At 37.9% G+C, this 18,926-nt stretch overlaps 1 protein-coding gene across 9 annotated transcripts in view; it reads right to left on the reverse strand.

Annotated features, from left to right (window-relative positions):
* The window catches only part of SORCS2 (sortilin related VPS10 domain containing receptor 2), a 531,512-nt gene that overhangs the window by 75,480 nt on the left and 437,106 nt on the right, over positions 1-18,926 (reverse strand). For all 9 annotated transcript variants that reach the window (XM_074541705.1, XM_074541704.1, XM_026792586.2 and 6 more), the window contains exons 6-9: positions 18,852-18,916; positions 16,278-16,396; positions 12,993-13,082; positions 3,035-3,214 (exon numbers count right to left, since the gene is read on the reverse strand). In XM_074541705.1, the coding sequence (XP_074397806.1) occupies positions 3,035-3,214; positions 12,993-13,082; positions 16,278-16,396; positions 18,852-18,916 (454 nt within the window). The remainder of the gene's footprint in view (positions 1-3,034; positions 3,215-12,992; positions 13,083-16,277; positions 16,397-18,851; positions 18,917-18,926) is intronic.

An 18,926-nucleotide genomic window follows, 5' to 3' on the forward strand; every position in this document is an offset into this window, starting at 1 on the left:
ACCCTGCTTGAAATAATAAATAGGTTTCAGGCATCTATCTTCAGAGCAAGTTCAGAAATATCATGTGCGGAGTGGTGCATTAATCTAAAACCCAATAACTAACACAAAATTATGGTGTGTAAAAAATGGCATCTTTAACACATCCCACCCCTGCTGTAGCATTTTCCATTTCATTTGTCCTGTGGCCTATACAAATACACACCTGACTCTGTAAATACTGGAAATGAAGTGTGTCTAATCTATCTCCTGGATTAGACTGTGATGCCAAGGCACTCAAATTCCTCTGTACATTCTACTCCTTGACTTAGTTCCCTAATCTAAAATTGCAAGATAAGTATCTTTCCATCAAGAAAGGAAAAGATTCACATTAACAGTAAGTTGCTATGGAAAAGAAGACATTTCAACATTGTGCAATGCTCAGTTACTCAGATGAACAGTCCAGGAGCCACTCAAGACAGCTGAACAGGAGGAAATTCAAAGCACCTTTCTGCTGATTTTTTTGAACTTTGAGCTTAGTTCTCAGAGTACCCATTTTGTTAAACAGTTCAGGGGATAGCTGTTCCCCAGTACTCTTAGAAAAGCGCTTTGTACCTTATAAAATTATTTCCTGAGACTTTCTGCTGTGACTTATTAATTGCTCCTTGTTACATTTCTGATATTTCATGCCAACAATATTCTGTTTTAGTTGGTAGCAAGAAGCACAGTTCAGATGTCCCACTGTGTTTATTAGCAGCAGTTACTGAAATGTAGAAATTATTGCTATATCATATATGTTTGTGACTAAAATTTAAATATATACAATTTGTTTGGGGAAAAAAGGCATGAAGAAAGTGTACTGCAACTCATGTAGTTCTTGTCTACATAAGGAGTCACAGCAGGAACCAATGCAGAGGTATTGCATTAGTATGCCCATTCTGCAAATATGTTTATGTCAAATTTGTGAGTCCTTCACACTGGCAGCACTTGACACAATTTCAAGGACATGCTCCTTGTACACCGTCACATAATTCAGAGGCATGCTCCTTTTGGACAGTCATTTAGGGTTTAATTTTTTTTTTCTTCTCTTCTTTAAACAAGTATTTGTAAATTGCTCCCTTTTAGGTGTGAAACATGAGAAGAAATATGGTGCAAAAAAAGATAAAGCATAGAAAAGAAAATTAATACAGACAGGCAGATACCTATTAAAAATTTTATGGTATATGTACAAGTAAAAGATTAAGTGCAGTCAGAAGATAACAAAGATGAACAGCACAAATTTTAAGGAGAATTACACACTGGCAAAAAGAGAAATTTTCCACCACCGAGGACTGTCTCTGTTCTGCACTGAAGGTTCCCCTCCCCAAGATGGGATACTTGCATTAAAATGCTCAAAAGAGAAAACCAAGATTAGATTTAAAAATCCCATCCTCAAGGGCTGCAATATGTGTTTTATTTATTAGCAATTTTATACTGAGTAAACAACGCACACATTATGAGCACTTGATCCCATTCTAGTAAACAAGATGAGCACTAATTATTTATCATGCAAGCTATCTAGAAGCCATCAGTGCTCTCCTATAAAGCAACTCAATTTCAAAAATAGCTTAAAAGAATTGAATTGTATGGCTCCATGTGTATTTTCCTTATCATGTGTACATTTTCTTTTTAATGTAACCCTACAAATTGATCCAGCACACAATAAACTACAATTGCATTATCTAATATGCCCTTGGCAACATTGGCAAATTATTAAACAATCAGCGTAACTGAATTAAGTTAATAATTCTTGTAGACAAAAGGATAGCCAGGGGTAGCATCTCTGTACAATTTATCTGAAATTACATGCTACAGGTGATGCAAGGAGCAGAGATTGCACCTGACTGCTTTTTAGCTTTGCTTGGTCACAGGGGTGCCCAAGAGTAAAACGCTGCAAATTAATGCTATCGATAAATCACCCTGTGGGAACGTGGCTACACACAATGTGTAGCTTCACTCATTAGGAAGCCTCATTTCTAAAAAGGTTGAGTCTAGAAAATAATCACTAGTAATGAGAGACCTTTTTGTTTTACCACAGCCATTTAGAAAGAAAAAGCTAAAGAAAGATGGAGGAGATAAGGAGGAAGAAAACACTATCATTTTCCCCCTCCAAGAAGAGTCTAATTACAGCCATTTAACAGTTCTGACAGTGTGTGCCTTGTATCCAGAATTACTACAAACCTTTGCCAAAGAAGTCTGGTGCACCTTTAAAGTTTTGGTTTTTTTTTTTTTTAAATTAACACCAGGCAAATTACGTGTAATGGGACAAACTGAGTCACACCAAAGCCAGTTTAAAGCTCTGATAACGGCCAGAAAGAACAAAACTAGACCAAATGTTACACTGAAATTCATTACACTGAAATTCCATTCCCTAAACAGGAATAGAATTGATAACAGCCTCTGATACTCTTCCAAAACACTATAGTCTTTTATTTCGCCAAGTGTGCTGATGTTAAAATACAAGATAGATTTGTTTACAGCCGAGTTGGTCTCATAGAAAATGCTGTTGGCACAACATGTACTGAAAGCAAGTGAATTTGCTGTCCAATATCTAATTTTGTTGGCTCTTAGCCTTTCAGAGCTCACACAACCTAGCACAAGGCTTGCAGGATTACTACTTAAAACCCTACTGTCTAAAAGATGTCCAGCTCTTAAGCCAGGAAAAGCACCAGTGAGTCACCTAGAAGAAAAAAGCTGTACATAGACAGCTGCATAACTTCTTACTTCAAGAATAAATTGTGCTGCCAGATTCAATTTTCAATATCTTAAAGAGAACTTAGTTTTGGATTTGCACATCCATAGAAACCCATCCCAAGAATCTAGTTAGAGTACACAACACATTGGTAGGTCAAGAGGGAAATATGTAAGTAGTAACAATGTGCTACAAATAAGACAGAAATCCTAGACTTTCTATTTAAATACAACTGTGAAAATACATTACTTAAAATTAATTATACTCATAATAAAAAAAAAAAATCCTCCCCACAGACTACACATAATGGGAAATATAAAGACCTACCTCCAGAATATCTATCAGGACATTCTCTTCTGGCTGCTTCGTGCTCCGTACATTCTCCAGCAGGATGGAGTAGTAAACACCTTGTGGGTCAGACTGGTACAGGTTGTATGTGTCTGTCTGGTACCACTCCTGTACAGCCACAAACACCTGGTTTTCATCTGTGCTGATTATCTGTAAGTCCTGTAGGAAAATAAGATACATAATGACTGATTTTTTACATAATTTCTATAGTACAAACAGTGAGTTGGTCAGGAGTGTTTAATACTGGGGGGGAGGGGAAACATCTGAATGTTTAAAAACAATAACCTCCCAAAATAATGCTAATCAGCATGCCTATCCCAGTGCTCCAAAGTGGTTCCTCACTGCCTTCTGACTGTAGTGCAAACTGCCTTAGTGAAGGAAAAAATCATGAATGTGCAATATCTGTACTCTGCTTTGACTTCAGCAGGAAATGATTTCTTGAAAGGAAAAATAGGGAAAGGAAAAAAAAAACCCAAGTGACTGACTTTCTAAAATCTGGATAAGAGTCAATGGAAGAATGAAACAACATTAACAAAGGTAATCTAAAAAATAATCTTCAAGTAATAGAGAAATGAAAATCAGGTAAAAAATAGCATAGCACAAAGAGGATAAGATACATTGTACAGCAGTTCACATGGGATATAGCGCTTACCATGCACACAGCTCATGTGCATTGCAGTAGATTACATTAATTTGTCTATCTATGTCTACACAACCACTTAAATATTCAACAGTAATAACAGGAGAGTCAATATTCTGCATTCATTTCCCAAGAATTTCAGGCATGGATATTGCTACATCTTGCATTCAGTTTTCCCAGCTTCTTCACTCCAAATGTCTCAGACAAAAAAAAATGCACAGCTGGGGAAAATAATTTAACACTAATATCAAACAGAAGAAATAAATCAGGAAATAGCAACACTGAACTAAGCTTAGGAAGGAGAATAAAGGGACATGAGTTGGCAACATGATTTGGCAGTACAAAGGCAGATGTTGGGGCTGTGTAAGAAATGACATCAGAAATGACAGAGACTTGAAGCTTGTAAACTCTTCATGACCTTGGAACTTAACTGGGATATTGCATTCAGTTCTGGTCACCTTATTACTGGGAAAGTACTAAGGCAATGGAGTGAATATTAAATAAAGTTACCAGAATATCAAGACAATATGAATTTAGGATTAATTGGATTAAAAATTAAAAAAAAAAAGAAAACAACTTTGTAGAACTCAAGGAGACAAACCAGCTTCATAAGAATCCAGTTAAGACTGAAGAAAGAGTGAGTAACAGAGGAACACTGAGTACTCAGCAAAGCACGGCGGTCACACTGTAGGCAATATGCACAGTGACTGAGACACTTAGATTAAAAAAAAGACATGTACAGAAGTAAAATAATGCAAAGGAAAGATTTTTAATATGAACAGAGGAGGGTTATTAAATACTAATAGTTTCGTTAAATTTAAAGTATTTTTGCATATGTGAGACATCTCAACACAAAGGAATTTAAGTGAAGTTTCCTATCAATGACAGCTTAATGCTGTTTCCAAAGACTCTCATTTGAACTTTGTAGTAAAGTAAATTTTTGTTTAGCATCCCAGGAATAGTTCTCTTTTTCCTTTTTTTTTTTTTTTGGGTACTGAAAAATTACTCCAAAGCAGAGAGTCTGCCAGAAATGCCAGGAAAACACAGCAACTGATCAGAACAGGTTGTTTTAAAAGTCTCTTTCATGTATAGAATGTTTCATTTCCTGCCTAGAACCAAGGCAACATGAGGATTGGTAGCCCACATTATACTACATGGAAAGTTCCCATGAATATCTGATAATAAGGATGGAAGTGAAGCAGAGTCAAAAAGAATAAAGAAACAAATTTTTTTTATGTGAAAACCTCTAGAAAACCCTAATCTTCCATGAAGCCATGAGCTTTCTGCAAAATTAATGACTACATTATTACAATAAAACATTTATACAGTGCCACAGAGAAATGCAAACCTCCAGGGAATGTAGGTATGGCACTTTCCCTGCCCCAGTGCTGTCCCACTCCATGCTTTCCCTGGTGAGATGGCAGTGGTTGCTCAGGTGGCCCTTGGTGGCAGAGGTGAGAGCTGGGGACAAGCTCAGCTCTGGGTCTCCCATCCCAGGCTGGGATAGGAGCAGCTGAGCCACCAGAAACAACACACAAAGAGCCAAAATGTGCAGTGCACAAGGACAGGGAGATTAATTTTGGGCAGACTGTGGGGGTCACATGAGGGAAAGAGAGGTTGGATGCAAAAGTTTACTCAGCAAATCACAGTTCGCTTTCCTCTTGGCAGTGGCTGCCACTAATAAAGATGTTTGTCCTCTCAGACTGCTGGTTGGCAACTTTGCTGAGGCAAGAGTTTAACAGATCCTGGTCTTAGCAAGTGAAATTACCCTTGCACTGCCTTGAACTTTGTTCCTTCCTTTCAGAATTTATGCTTTTACATTTCCAGTTCAGCCTTACAGCTATTTTCCTTTCAGAATGATTTCTTTTCCCTCAAGAAACAAAGCAGTCCTTCAGTTATACTACCTTGCAACAATCCTGTGCAGCATTTCCTGCTTTCTGATACAATCTTCTGGGAAAAGTAATTGACAACATGAGGAAAACTGCAAATTTCATGCCCAATTCTTCAACTTATCTTTCAAAATCCCAGTTGACACAAACTGCTGAAAATCTAGTTAAAACAAAGGCAAATGGTCATGTCACTCTTCTGCTATTCCTATACTGACAGGTGAATTTAAAAAGAAGAAATTAACTGGCAAATATAGGGGATGGATTCAATTCCTTCATCCCAGGTACCCCCCAGTGCTCAAGAGGTGAGAAGCACATGGAGAGGGGACATCAGCAAGTATTGCTAGGCAGGACCTACTGTCTGTCACCTGAGAGTTAACCAGAAAGGATGTCTGAGGAAAAAAAATCTTGATGGAGAGAATGCATATTTTTACTGCTTTATCTAATTCATGGACACAGTTACAACCTTAGGCTGTAACCTCAGCAGATCCTATAAGGAAAGCATTTATTCTTTTATGATTTCACGCTTGGACTACGGCAATTGCTTTTTGCTGGACCTGCTGCTTTCCCTCTCTACATTCTGCAAGCTACTCAAAGTGCCACTGATCATCATCACATTTTTCTGTAATTATGCTATTCACACACAATTTATTCAAATTAATTTATAAAGACCTCCTTTACTGATGTTAGAGATCTTCAGAGTTTAGAACATTCCTTATTGTCTCTATTCAGATTTTTGTTATCTACAGGCTGCATTCAGTATTTAAGATCTTGTGGTTTTCTTTCACTTCCATGATGAAATGAGAGCCCATGACCTTCCAGATGTCCCAAGGCAGAACCTTCTCCCCAGTTTGCCATAGCAACCATGCTCTTTCCTCTGCGGTATGTTCATTTCTCCATGGGCATCCCTTCTCTTATCTCTACTACTTTACTTTTCCCGTCTCAAGTCTGCTGTGCCTCCTCTGCTCTTTCTCTTACTGACCCAAGTATCCATGCTCTTTCCACTCTGACTTTCCTCTTTATCTCTTTGTTTTCGCAAAGCTCACCAATGTCAGCTGGTATCAGCCATAGTCTGTAATTCCCAAATACCAGTATTCTCCTCCTATCTCTTCTTATGTTGTAAGTTCTGAGGTTCTACGAGTTGCATTGCCCAAAATTTCTCATTGTTTTGTTCTTGTTTTTTTTTAAACATCTAAGTCCCCATGAGATTCCTCTGTTTTTACTAAGGTGCTTCTTGAGCACTTTATTTTGCAAATTCCTTTGTCACAATTTTTCCTTCATCCGTCCCTCTTCACTGGGACATGTTAGACCACACTAAGCACAGAAATCTGTATAATTATCAGTAAAAATCTGTGAAACTATTCATAGGTCCAAAGCAGTGAACCAGCTCATGGAATTAGAATTAAGGACAGCTGGAGATCTGTTGAATCAGAATTGCTTTTTCTACAAAAACTGCTAAATGAATCCTGATCAAAGACTTCATATTAAAATTTGGCATGATTAAGTTAGGCATCCAGTGACAGGTCATGTCACTCCTGCTCTCTCAGGGACTTGTAAGCTGCCGTGTTTGTACTGCATCAATAGCAGAGAACATAATTAACAAACAAATAACACAAAGAGAGTTTCAAAGTGATACCCAAAATAATTAGGCATTTGCAGAAGGCCAACTTGTTCCAAAAGATGAGCAGCACTTCAAAGAAAGTCCATATCACATGGAACAGACACGGTCTGTTAAATCAATGAGTCTGAGGGTGTACATAAAGCATTGAAAGAACTGGGCATGTTCAGCCACGACCTGGAGCACAGGCACCCAAGAACTCTTCTATCAAGTACACAGACACAATCAAATATTTCTTCCTGAAAATACTGCTTAAAAATGATTTATTTACTTCTAACACAGAGAGACCAACAGTGTTTCCATAACTAATTCCCTGTTTTTAATGTAGTCAAGTCTGTTATCACATAAAGCTGAATGAACACCCAATCAAAAGTTGGTCCAAAAAGCCTAAAGCTATTAAACAGAGATGGATGTGGGGCAGTTGTGGATAGCAGGAAAGAAGGAAAGAGGTTTAAAGAAGGAAGGGAAGAGGAATGAGTTTTCTTCATTGTATACAGACACATATAATCTACATTCAGTAACAAACCAGTCTATAAGTCTGCAAATACTTTACAGAATTTTATATTCAAGAAATGTTCAGTATGGTTTACCATATTTCTCACTGTGATAAGAAATTCTACGACACAAATAAGTACAATTACAGCCTGAAGACAGAAGGCTACAAAAGATGACAAAGATTGTACAGCCTGCCAGCGCTCCTTAGTCTACAATGTGCTGATAACATAGGAAGTATTGGGGTTTAAATCCAACAGTTTTTGGTCAGATGCCAAAATTCTGCCCCTTTACAATCTTTTGATGCTGTGGTTGAGCAAAATGTTAACATGAAATAAGCAATGTACTAAACAAAGAATGGTGAGGAGTAAATGGAACAGATGTAAGGACTCAAGGCTCTGTAGTCTCAGTCTTGACCTCCAGATGTACCACATCTATACTCCTGTAATCTCTCAAGCACAGTCAAGGTAACTGGATGGCATATATCCCAAAGATAATCCTCCTAATCTTCCTTGCATGGCTGAGTAAAAAAGTTCATGGAGAGAAATCAATAAGTTGCACAGTGAAGAAAAGAACAGTTCCTTGAATCCTCCTCAGATGGATTTGTACACCCAGCAAGTCAGACAACTGCTATAGCTCAGGTTCACTGGCTGCTGTGGTGACACTGCCTGGGAAAGGAATATTTCCCCTGCAGCAAATGTCACTACCACCTGCATTTCTACTTTCTTCCCTCTTGTTCTTTGCTCAACAGCCATTCCAGTGGACTTTCAGAAGAATGGAGCTGCCACTAAAAACTGCTCTTCTGCCTGGTACAGGAGAATAACCTCAGCCAAAGCTTCCCAGGGTGGTGAGTGGCAGAGGTGGTGAAGGGGCTACCCAAGTAGAACAAAAATTATTGGGAGACTAAGAGCCTTGCAAAGGAGCTGCTATAGACTCAGTAGTTTGCAATCCAACCATCAGGCAGCCAAATCCTTGGAGAACATCACAAGAAAGGGTTGCAGGAATCTTCTACCATTTCTGCTGTTAATGGATAGACCCATTTAAGGATTGTCATGGATCTATTATTGAATGATACAGACAATTTCAGAAATAAGTCTGTGGCTAAAACAGTGTTGTCTATGTTCAGAAGTAAGTCTATGTTAAAACAGTGATTCAGACTGAAGCCAGGAAGACGTGGGTGTGCTTTGAGGTGACTAAGTGACAATCAAACCAAAAAAATACATGGATCTGATAAAAGGCATCTCTAGGAGAATCATATTGCCATTAATAAAGTACAGACTTCAACCTATTTCTAAGGCAATTGGATTTTTCTTCTTTTGTTTTTGTTCGCTATTACCCTATACTTCTATTTATCCTGGTTACCTGAAAAATTTTACATTGTTGCCTATTTCACAAGATAGAAAATAGATACAGAGATACAGAAAAAGATGAAAGAAGCTTTTCCCATACCATATATTTTCAGAACTAAACTTTCTGAATTGCAGCAGGATATAACAAACAATAGAGCTCTTGCATCATTAGGATTTTGTAGGAGGCATGAATGAATGCAGAATCAATCAATGCCTTGTATCAGTTCTTAAAGGGAGATCATTATCAATGGGATTTATTTAAGAGAGATGGGAATAGGACTCAGAATAATTAAATTATTCCAAATTGCAATAGTAAAATTGCCCTAATTTGTAGCAATTTCCTTGGTTTGGTCAAAAATTTTGTTAACAATGTTTTTTGCTTAAACTCTCGGAATGAACTAGTTCCCAGTTTTATTGTTACCCACATCAGAGCATGACTCAAATACCTGAACAAGGACCAGACCAAATGTACTGCTCCCTCTCTCCCTCCTCAAATTGCACTTCTAAAGGAGAGGGCAATCAGGGCTGCAATACAAGTGTGCTGACAGTCAGGATGGGGCTTTAGCCTGTGCCCCTGGGCAGACTGACCCTCCCAGCTGTGGCAGCCGAACCTCTGCCCCAGGCTGAAAACAGCCCGGGGTGGATTCCTGGATTCCCCTGGGACACTCCTGGATGCTTAACCAGCCAAGCTGACACACAAATGCTGTCCTGCTGCTCTTGGCTTCATTCTGGAATTCACTTCCTAAGAGTTCTTAACTTCTGGTCTAGTTTTAGCAGCACAGAACAAGCAATCTTGATAAAATAGAATACAGTAAAAAAACCAGTTAAATTTTAAAACAACAGTTTGAAAACACTAGTTTGAAAATTCCTCTTCTGTTTTGGGGAGCATACAAGCAACCTTTGATATGGTCTCACCAGCCTTTGCTTCCACCTTTCCTGGCAGCAGCCAGCACTTGTCAAATGCAGGAGACAGCTGTGGGATTCCATGCAATGTCAGTATCAAACAAAGTGTTACAAAAAGGAAAAGATCTCTCAACAGCACAGAAGAAAGGTTAAAAAAATTATCTGAATCCTGATGGTCCCCAATGGCTCTGCTGTCTGTACACACACAGAGCTATGATGTGTTACAAAAAGGTGATCTCAGAGGCACTGTGGAGCTGGAGCCCAGAAACTTAACAGAGGTAAAGCTTGGTTGGAAGCTGCTTTTAGCAGCCTCTCATTCACAAGTAAGAAGGACTGTAAATATGTCCAAAGACACACCATTATTTTCTAGGTTTCTCTTTGGGGATGCATTTGGACAAACGCAAACAAAAGCACAAATCAAAATAATATAAAAAAAGAGAATAAATTCCGTGCAGATTTCCAACCTTTTTATATTGAAAGGAAAATGAGACATCAAAACCATTTTCTAACTATTCAGTCTGAAACTACTTATTCTATCTCTACATGCAAAATCATCATGAAAGGAATTTATGCAGCAAAAGAATTGCATCTGAAGAATCCAGCCCAGTTCCATAAGGCTAGAGGTTGCATTTTGGCACAGCTGTCCTGATGTTGTTAGACACGACCTTGACCAGTCAAGAGCATCTTCTGACTTAGCTACAGTTTTCCTTCCCAATCACTGCTCAAAAACTCTGTACAGAGACCATTTGGAAAGAGATTTTTTTGACACTTCATTTCATGCTTTTGAGAAAAATGAAATATGAAAAATGAAATATAGCCTGTTATAGTCATGCTTCATCTCCTGGTTAAGCAAAATCTAAAATTTAAAACTCTCTGAAACTCAGATCTTTCAAAAGCTATTGGTTTTAATCAATCTTAAAAAACATACTTTGTAAATTCTTCCATTCTGTTTATCTCCAACCACCATAAAAGAAGCAGCTTCAAAGTCACATGTTCTAAATGTACATTTAATGTGTCAGTGTCTTTGCTGATATCCTGTGTCTTAGTAAAGTTCCATGATCCAGTTCTACTGCACTTGGATGATTCTCACTGAAATATAGCACTGTGAAAAATTTTAGAGCTGTGTTCATATTTACTTCAGTATGTAAAATTTCTGTTCTAATCTGAAGGTACCAAATTACTTAAAAGAAAATGTCTTAGAAAGGGTTAAAATCTTTCATATTCACCATTGTTCTAAATGTCTTTCTGGCTTCCAGGCCTTCTTCCTGAAATTTTCAACTCTGTTTTGTGCAGATACCAAAGAAACATCTCCTGGCAGCATTATCAAAATGCTGAAGAGATAATATTTACTTTATTCCTCTTGTTGGGTATTGTCTGAACTAGGAAGAGCACAAAAACATCCCTTTCAAAATGACATAGTCAACCTGTTCCTAGGTAGCTATAGACTCTATCCAAAATGAAACCATTAACTTCCAATTTATTTATTCAGTCAGGCCTGGGGTAATCTACTTAGCAAGGAAAAAAAAAAAAAAAGAGAGAAAAATAAACAAAAGCCGTATTTTCCAAGGCAAAGAATTGAGCATGCAGCACTATTTCAAACAGTCCAGACTCCATATGACAGAAATGCCAGGGAATTGTGGCTGACACTTTATGAATGCGTCAGAAGCTCCTTGTTTACACTCTGCTTCCCTGCCTTGCTCCTTAATTGCTTATTTGTGTCCCAGTGCAGGGTTCAATGGGCTGCAGTCCCTTGAGGTTTCTATGTTTGGCATATTTTAACCTTCAAAACCTGGATATTCTCCTGCTTTTCCTGACTACAATTTCCCCCAAGAAAGCACGAAGGCTGCCTTGAAAGGCCTGAAAACCACAGAAATAACTTTGTGTTACTGTTGGTCTATATACCTGTCTCTGACTATACATTTCTTGACAAGATAGAGACATAGAGAGATAGAGAGATAGATATTTCTGTAGTGTTACTAGGAACACATCCAAGTTTCAGATTCTTGTTCAACTAATACCTGAGGATTCAACCTGAGATTCTGGTAATATGAAGTGATTTAAAATTACCTCAGATCACCATTTCTACTGGCATAAAAAAAGGTCTAAGATGAAAAAAATCTAATATTAGAATGTTTGCTTTATAACAATAACAGCAAAAAGAAATAATTTGTACTCTAATGTCCATCCTTAGATGGGCAATTAATTAAACTAATACAATTCAAGGCATGCAAAGAAAACAAGTTCTCTGCTAAGTAAGTGGCAGAATCACAGAGAATCACATTGAAAGCAGGAACCTCATGAGACCTCCAGATCAGCCTCTTGCTGGGAGCAGGGTGAACTGTAAGGTCAGAGCTTGTTACTGAGGGTTTTATCCAGCTGGATCTTTCAAACTTACAAGTTATTTTTCTTCAAGACTGCAGAAGCCTTATAACTGCAAAGTTAGGAAATACACTGTGTGAAGCACAAAACAATCAACTGCGTCAGTTAGTCATATTTAAATTTCTGTGCTTAATTGCTGATTTACTATGGAAATACAGAAACCCTGTCACTAGGAAGATATGGTAGACTGAAGGAACCTCTCACCAAGTCTTGCAATTTCACTGAGCAGTCAAAGTCAGTACTGGGATTCTTTAATGAAACAGAGAAACATCAAGTAGCAAATTTCTCTTCTATTAGTACTCATGCTTATACCAGACAACACCATGTGGAATTAAAAAGTAATTGATTCTTGAAAGAACGCTTGCTCTCCATCTTTCCATTGCCATTGGGTGTATAGCACTGCCTCATGGAAGCAAAGCTCAAAAACTGTTGCAGTAACTGATGACAAATAAGCTGTTGTACATTATTTCCCTCTATGGTTTACAAGTACTACATTAATGGAATAAAAATAAAAGTAGTATTCAAAATAAAAATAAGGATTCAAAAATCCTTACAAGGAGAAATTTTGATCTCAGAATAATGAGGTTTGAAAAAGAGCAGAACAAAACTAGTTTATGTAGAAAGAGAAGATGACAAATGCAAAAAGAGAAAGAAAAGCATGCACACTTACTTTTGGCAATGCATATTTTGGCAGCTTCATCTGAACGAAGCCATTTCGACGGTATGACACGTAATACTTGGTCCTGTTTGCTGATGTTGTCTACAGGAAGGAGAAACAGAACTCTGTGACAGCTCATGTTAAATCTAAAGAGCCTGGGATGGAAAACTGCTTTTCATTTAAGCTGTAACTGAAATGTGTACCCATTACTTTTAATGTAATGTTCCAAATCACCAAAAGGAATATTCCAAATAAACATCAGTGAAAATTGTCAACTCACAGCCTCACCTGTATTTTCTAATCAAAAATGTAACAGCAATGCGCTGGCATATAAGTTAGCATAATTCCAACTAAATCTTTGAGCACCACCAGATCATATCAGTAAATAAAACTCAGCCTTTGGCAATATTTAACCTTTTTTTCACATTGAGACTCATCTTCTTTCTTTGACTTGGGAAATCCATTTAAAATACTACCCCAATCCCACTATTTTTCTCCTAAATTTTTGTGTTTAAAAAGGGAACAAGATTCAAAAGACAGCCTATCCTGAAACATGAAAACTTGGCTTGGTAAAAATAAAGTTGATATATATATGGCAGCAGGTCCACATGCCTGAATATTTTAAAGGTAACAAAGTATTTAATATTGAATGCATTTTTTTTTTGTGGTATAAAGAATGTGATGTCTTTAGGAATGTGATTTGTTAAATGATGATGGATCAAACCAAAAACCTCATCATTTGCTTAACTACTGCTACATGGCAGTCTTACCCATCTGTTCACAGGCTTTTTTTAAATGCATGTTTTAACATCATTCATATAAATTACTGGAGATGATGCAAGGCAGAGGAAAATTGGACTTGAAGCACATAGTCATGTCAAGCCTCACTGGTATTAAAGGCTGGTCTGTGCTTAAGAACAGTGTTGAAACTTTAATCCTGCTTCTAAAATCACCTCTGAAACTGTCTGACTGTCAGTGCAAATTGGGAAAAAAAATGAGTATTAGAAAGTTTCTGATCTTTATGGATATAAGCATACTAAAGAAATGTGGCTGAGATCTTCCTCTAAGGTGGTAAAAATCTCCAAAATAGATTTGGGCCACTGCAGACCTGAAACACTGTGATTCACATCTGCACAGCTCAGGGAATATGAACAATGCCAGGGGCAGGGAGACAGTCTCAAACTCTACTGTCTTTTTGAACAGAGGATACTGTCCCATCCTCTTTCTGACAGGAATTGCTGTGATACCATGAAGAGTCCTTGGTCTGATTATAACTTATATAACTGCACTTTAGTGTAGTGATAAAAGAATTTCCACGTGGTTTCAGAAGTATGCTGTTTCTCAGATGTGCAGCTGATGTGTGGTTTCACTGGAACAGGTAAATGCTGTCCTGCCTCACAGCTCTGGGGTGCTGTGCTTCAGATGTGACTACAGGATCCCAGAGTCACCTTCTATCCTCCAGTAATACAGACATGGCTAACTGCAAACCAATTTAGCAATAAGATTTACATTACATACTGTGGCTTACTGCAGAAAGGTCCAAAGAAAAAAATACTAGAGATGTTTCCCCTTTATATGTGGAACACATGAACATCTCATCTACTGGCACTGACATGTCTCAGATCCAGACACCAAATTAACAAAGGCATCATTAAGGAACAACTGTCTATTACTTATGTGTGCATTTCCACCTTGCACTTCCATTTCGTGTCTGCTCATGTCTGTCATAAAAGAGAGTAACAGCCCAGGATGTAGTTGTAGAGAACATCCAGCAAAGCAAAATCCTTCATGACGAAGCAGCCAGTATTTTGCTGAGCACAGCAGTCTGGAAGTTTGCATGGTGAGAAGAAGTTCTCAGTATCTACACACTATGAAATGGATTTTTAGACTGTGCCTGGGGGAGCCACAGATAACAGCTTTGAGCAAAATGCATGCCATGAGTGCTAGATCTTATCTGAAAAAGGCTACTTTAGTCCAAAAGTCCCTTCCCAATGCCATTGGGTTTTAGTTTTGGGGGTGTTTTTTGTCATTGTTGTGTTTTTGTTTTTTTTTTCTTTTGGTTAGTGCATCGGTTTTTGTTGGGCTTTCTTTGGTTTTTTTGTTTGGTTGAGGTTTTTTTAATGTTAATTATTCTAAGCCATGCAGGTCCTTGAAACCACTTTCCCAAACAAGAGGAGAACAGATCCTTTGTGACCCTGCTAATTTACAGGTTCTTGTGGAAGAAACAGGCTCAAGGGGGGAAAAGTTGGAAAGGAGCCAATCTGGTGCACACTGAGGCACTGGTGGGGAGGCGTATCCATTGCTACAAAATAGCTTTTCTGCAAAAGTCAGTAAATATACAAGCCTTGTAGCAAACAAATCTCATCAAAGTAAGAGAAAAATGATAGCTGAGCACTAAGGAAAGCACAAGCAACTTCCCTAGCAAAATCTAATAAAACAAGAAGGACACAACTGCTCCTTGAGAAGTTTGCAGCTCTGAGAGATTCAAACCACAACCAGTGCCACGCACTTAAAACAATACTTACAAGTGTGCCTGAGCTGTACTGGTGCCACATGGCTGACAAAGTTCCAGCCCATACTTCTGCAGGCAGGTCTTGTAATTTGGGAATGAAACAACCCCAATGTAATTTGGACCACCACGAGTTGTAGACGTGGCACTTGGGGACATGGTTAGTGATGGACTTGGCGCTGTTAGGTTTGTGGCTGGATTCCATTTTAAGGGTCTTTTCCAAACTAAATCATCCTATGATTCCATGCTAATTTGCTCCAAGCTCCCCAGCAATGGCCATTTTGCTTCCTAAGCAGAGCCATGTTAGCAGTTCTTTCCTGGTAAAACCTCTTAAGAGGAGAATCCATGTGAAGAAGCTGTATAATTATTCTGTCAGTGGCTGTCCTTGCATGTTCTTCCCAGGAAATGGTTTTGTGTTTTGTCCTGGAAAGGACCTAGAAGAGTTTCTAATCACAGGAGCACAAGGTTTGCATTTCACCTAACACACAGGAGCACAAGGTTTGCATTTCACCTAACACACAAGAGTATTTATAAAAAGTAACACAATCCACTAGAAAATTTTCCTATAGTTAAAGGGCAACTGGTTGTACAAACTAAAGATGCTTTTTTTTTTTTTCTTTTTTTGTTTGGACTGATAAAGGAATGCTTTTTTCCATGTAAAAAATCATCATTCATTAATTCCACCCTGCTCCTTACAGTGTTGCTGCACTGTTCAGAATTTTATTTTTGAATTCCAAAATGAGCTGTCTCTCCCAAAAATGGCAGAGAAAGATGAGGTACATATATACCTGCAGAAATATGTAGTCATCCTGCACAGTCAGGGAATCCCGATCAGTGCTGCCAGCAAATGGGACTGTCATTGTCTTATCAGAACAATTTTGAATCTGGCAAGTGATGTAGCGATAACCTGAGGGAAGAGAGACAGAAACATATGACAGGGCTATCAAGGGAAAAAGAAGCAAGCAGTACTAAATGCAATTCATGTAGGAAAAAGGCTGCCTTTGCCAGGTGAGCTAGTTGTAGAATTATTATATTAAACTCTCATATAAGACTTTTTCAATCTCCAACGTACTGAGAATATATTAACTGCTTACAGTTCAGATCGTTCCCTGGAGGCAGCCTGTTATTATCCAAATTTTGCTGGTCCAGAGAGATTAGGGGTTAGATGAATGAGCCATTCATGGGTGGGGATAATAGAAGGAGCCTCTTTTCTCACTTAACTTATGCACAGAGCATATTCACTTGGAATTATTCACTTGGAGATACGGCAGCCTGACACAACATAACTGAAATCAATAGATCAACCCCAGTATAAAATTGTGATGAATGAGAAAAGAATCAGGCTCCATTTGATAGACAGCGTGCAGAATTTTAAAGCCTACTTTCAAAGCTCTGTAAGAATGTTCAGACACACTCATAGCACACTATTGGAACTGGTCTTTTGGGGCAGGATTTCTATATTCAGAGTTAATACCTTGCTGCAAAAGCTTAGACTGATTTATAATCAGAGGAGGCTTTGGCCTTTCTCTTCCTCTCCAGTTAGCAAGGACTATCTTCTCTCCCTGGATTCTTAGAACAGCACCACTGCATCTTTGATACAATCTGCTCTTATCAGAGACAGCAGAGCCAACAATCATTATCTTACACCAGCTGTGACTTAAAGACCTTCCCTGGGACTCTTTAAGACCTTCCCTAAGCTCTTGTACAGCTCATCCTTTGTCACAAGCTTCTGAGCACAAAGCAGTTGACTGACTTGCCCTAGCACAGTGAGGCAAATGTTATTTACACAATCTTGTGCCCAGATCACTAATGCTACCCACGCTCCAGGTACAGTGTGAGAGAGCAAATAATGTATCCCCATGTCCTTCACTACTTTTGCAGTGTGAGGGGAAATGCATCCCACTTTTAATGACTTTTTATTAGAGAAGAACAAACCAGTACACTGGATACAATTATTTGTTTTAAAATCTGGATCTGTTTAAGAGGCAGTTAGAATCAATCCAAGTTCTCCAGTTTATGTCCAAATCATCACCACAAGGACATTTGGTGCAGCAATGGACCATTTAAAGTCTTGCAGGTGTTCACAGTTCACAACACAAAAATTACAGTTCTTTTTCATATGTGTAGTGCAAAGATGCTGTTTCCACTAAAACCAATGGCTATGCTTGTATTGACCCTAATTGCATAAAGTCAGTTTCTTGAGAATCTAGCCAGGAGATATTTCATGAGAGTTTTTCTTTCTCTGCTTAAAAAAAAAAAAAAAAAAAAAAAAAAAACTTAAAAAATAAAATAAGAATCCCACAAAAAAAAAAAAAAAAAAAAGACAAACCAAAAAACCAAAACAAAACCCCACCAAAACTGAAACAAACAAACAAAAAAAGAAGCAACCAACCAACCAAAAAAACACCAAATAACCAACCAACAAACCAACCAACCAATCAATCACACTCCCCTCCAAAAAAGCTGCCCTAAACCAAAACCAACCAAATGAAAAAAAAAAAAAAACCAAAAAAAACCATCCAAAATGCACCACCAACCAAAACCCCCTTAGCATTCAGTCCCTGAAAAATCATTTTACATTGTCTCTAAAGAAAACACGTGATGGAGCTGTCACCATGTCTCATAAACCTCACTGTTAAAAGATTTAGATTTTTTTTCATTCAGCTTTTAACAAGATAACTTTGATTTTTTTTAATAGGGCTATAATTAAGAAAAGCTATGGGAACAGAGCAAGTCAAACTGTGCATTCTTTATGGGCTCACTTTTAGACTGCACAGGAACTAAGATGATCTGATTCAAGGAATTAAATTATCTTTCAAGAGTATGATAGGGAACAAGAAACTATACAAGCATTTGGAATCATGGTGACTCTTTAAGCACATTCTGACTGCTAATCTGCTTTTCCATTTATTTCCCTTTTGAAGTTTCAAAGTATACTGGATGCTATAACATGAGGAAATTCTGAGAGATGGTGGCTGCTGCACTAGACCTGACACGTGCAATGATTCACATTAATAGACATTTACCCAGCACTAACACTGCATTGCCAGTTTTATTTGCAAATCAGAAAAAACTGTTTAATGTTCAAATGCCAGGATAAATTGCACTATTAATGGACATTATCAATAGAACTTAGCATCTTGACATCAATTCCTCTTAAAGTGAAAAACAAGTAGATTTTAAATTACACTATATTTTTATATAACAGGACAGTTTTGCTGACTACAAATAAACAGAGAAAGAATCTGACTTGCGCATTTTCTCTTCTGACTAGTTTTAAAAACAGTCTAAAAAGTACCTCTAAACCAAAGAGAAATAACTATATACTAGTGTATCAATTGATAACATTTTAATTTGCATACCTCCACTGGGGTCCTGGATTTCCATATGAACTAAATCAAGGTCGTCGTCAACACCAGCAACAGCCCTGAGAACAC

The sequence above is a fragment of the Zonotrichia albicollis genome, chromosome 5 (assembly GCF_047830755.1).
Source record: "Zonotrichia albicollis isolate bZonAlb1 chromosome 5, bZonAlb1.hap1, whole genome shotgun sequence".
NCBI classification, from domain to species: Eukaryota; Metazoa; Chordata; class Aves; order Passeriformes; family Passerellidae; genus Zonotrichia; species Zonotrichia albicollis.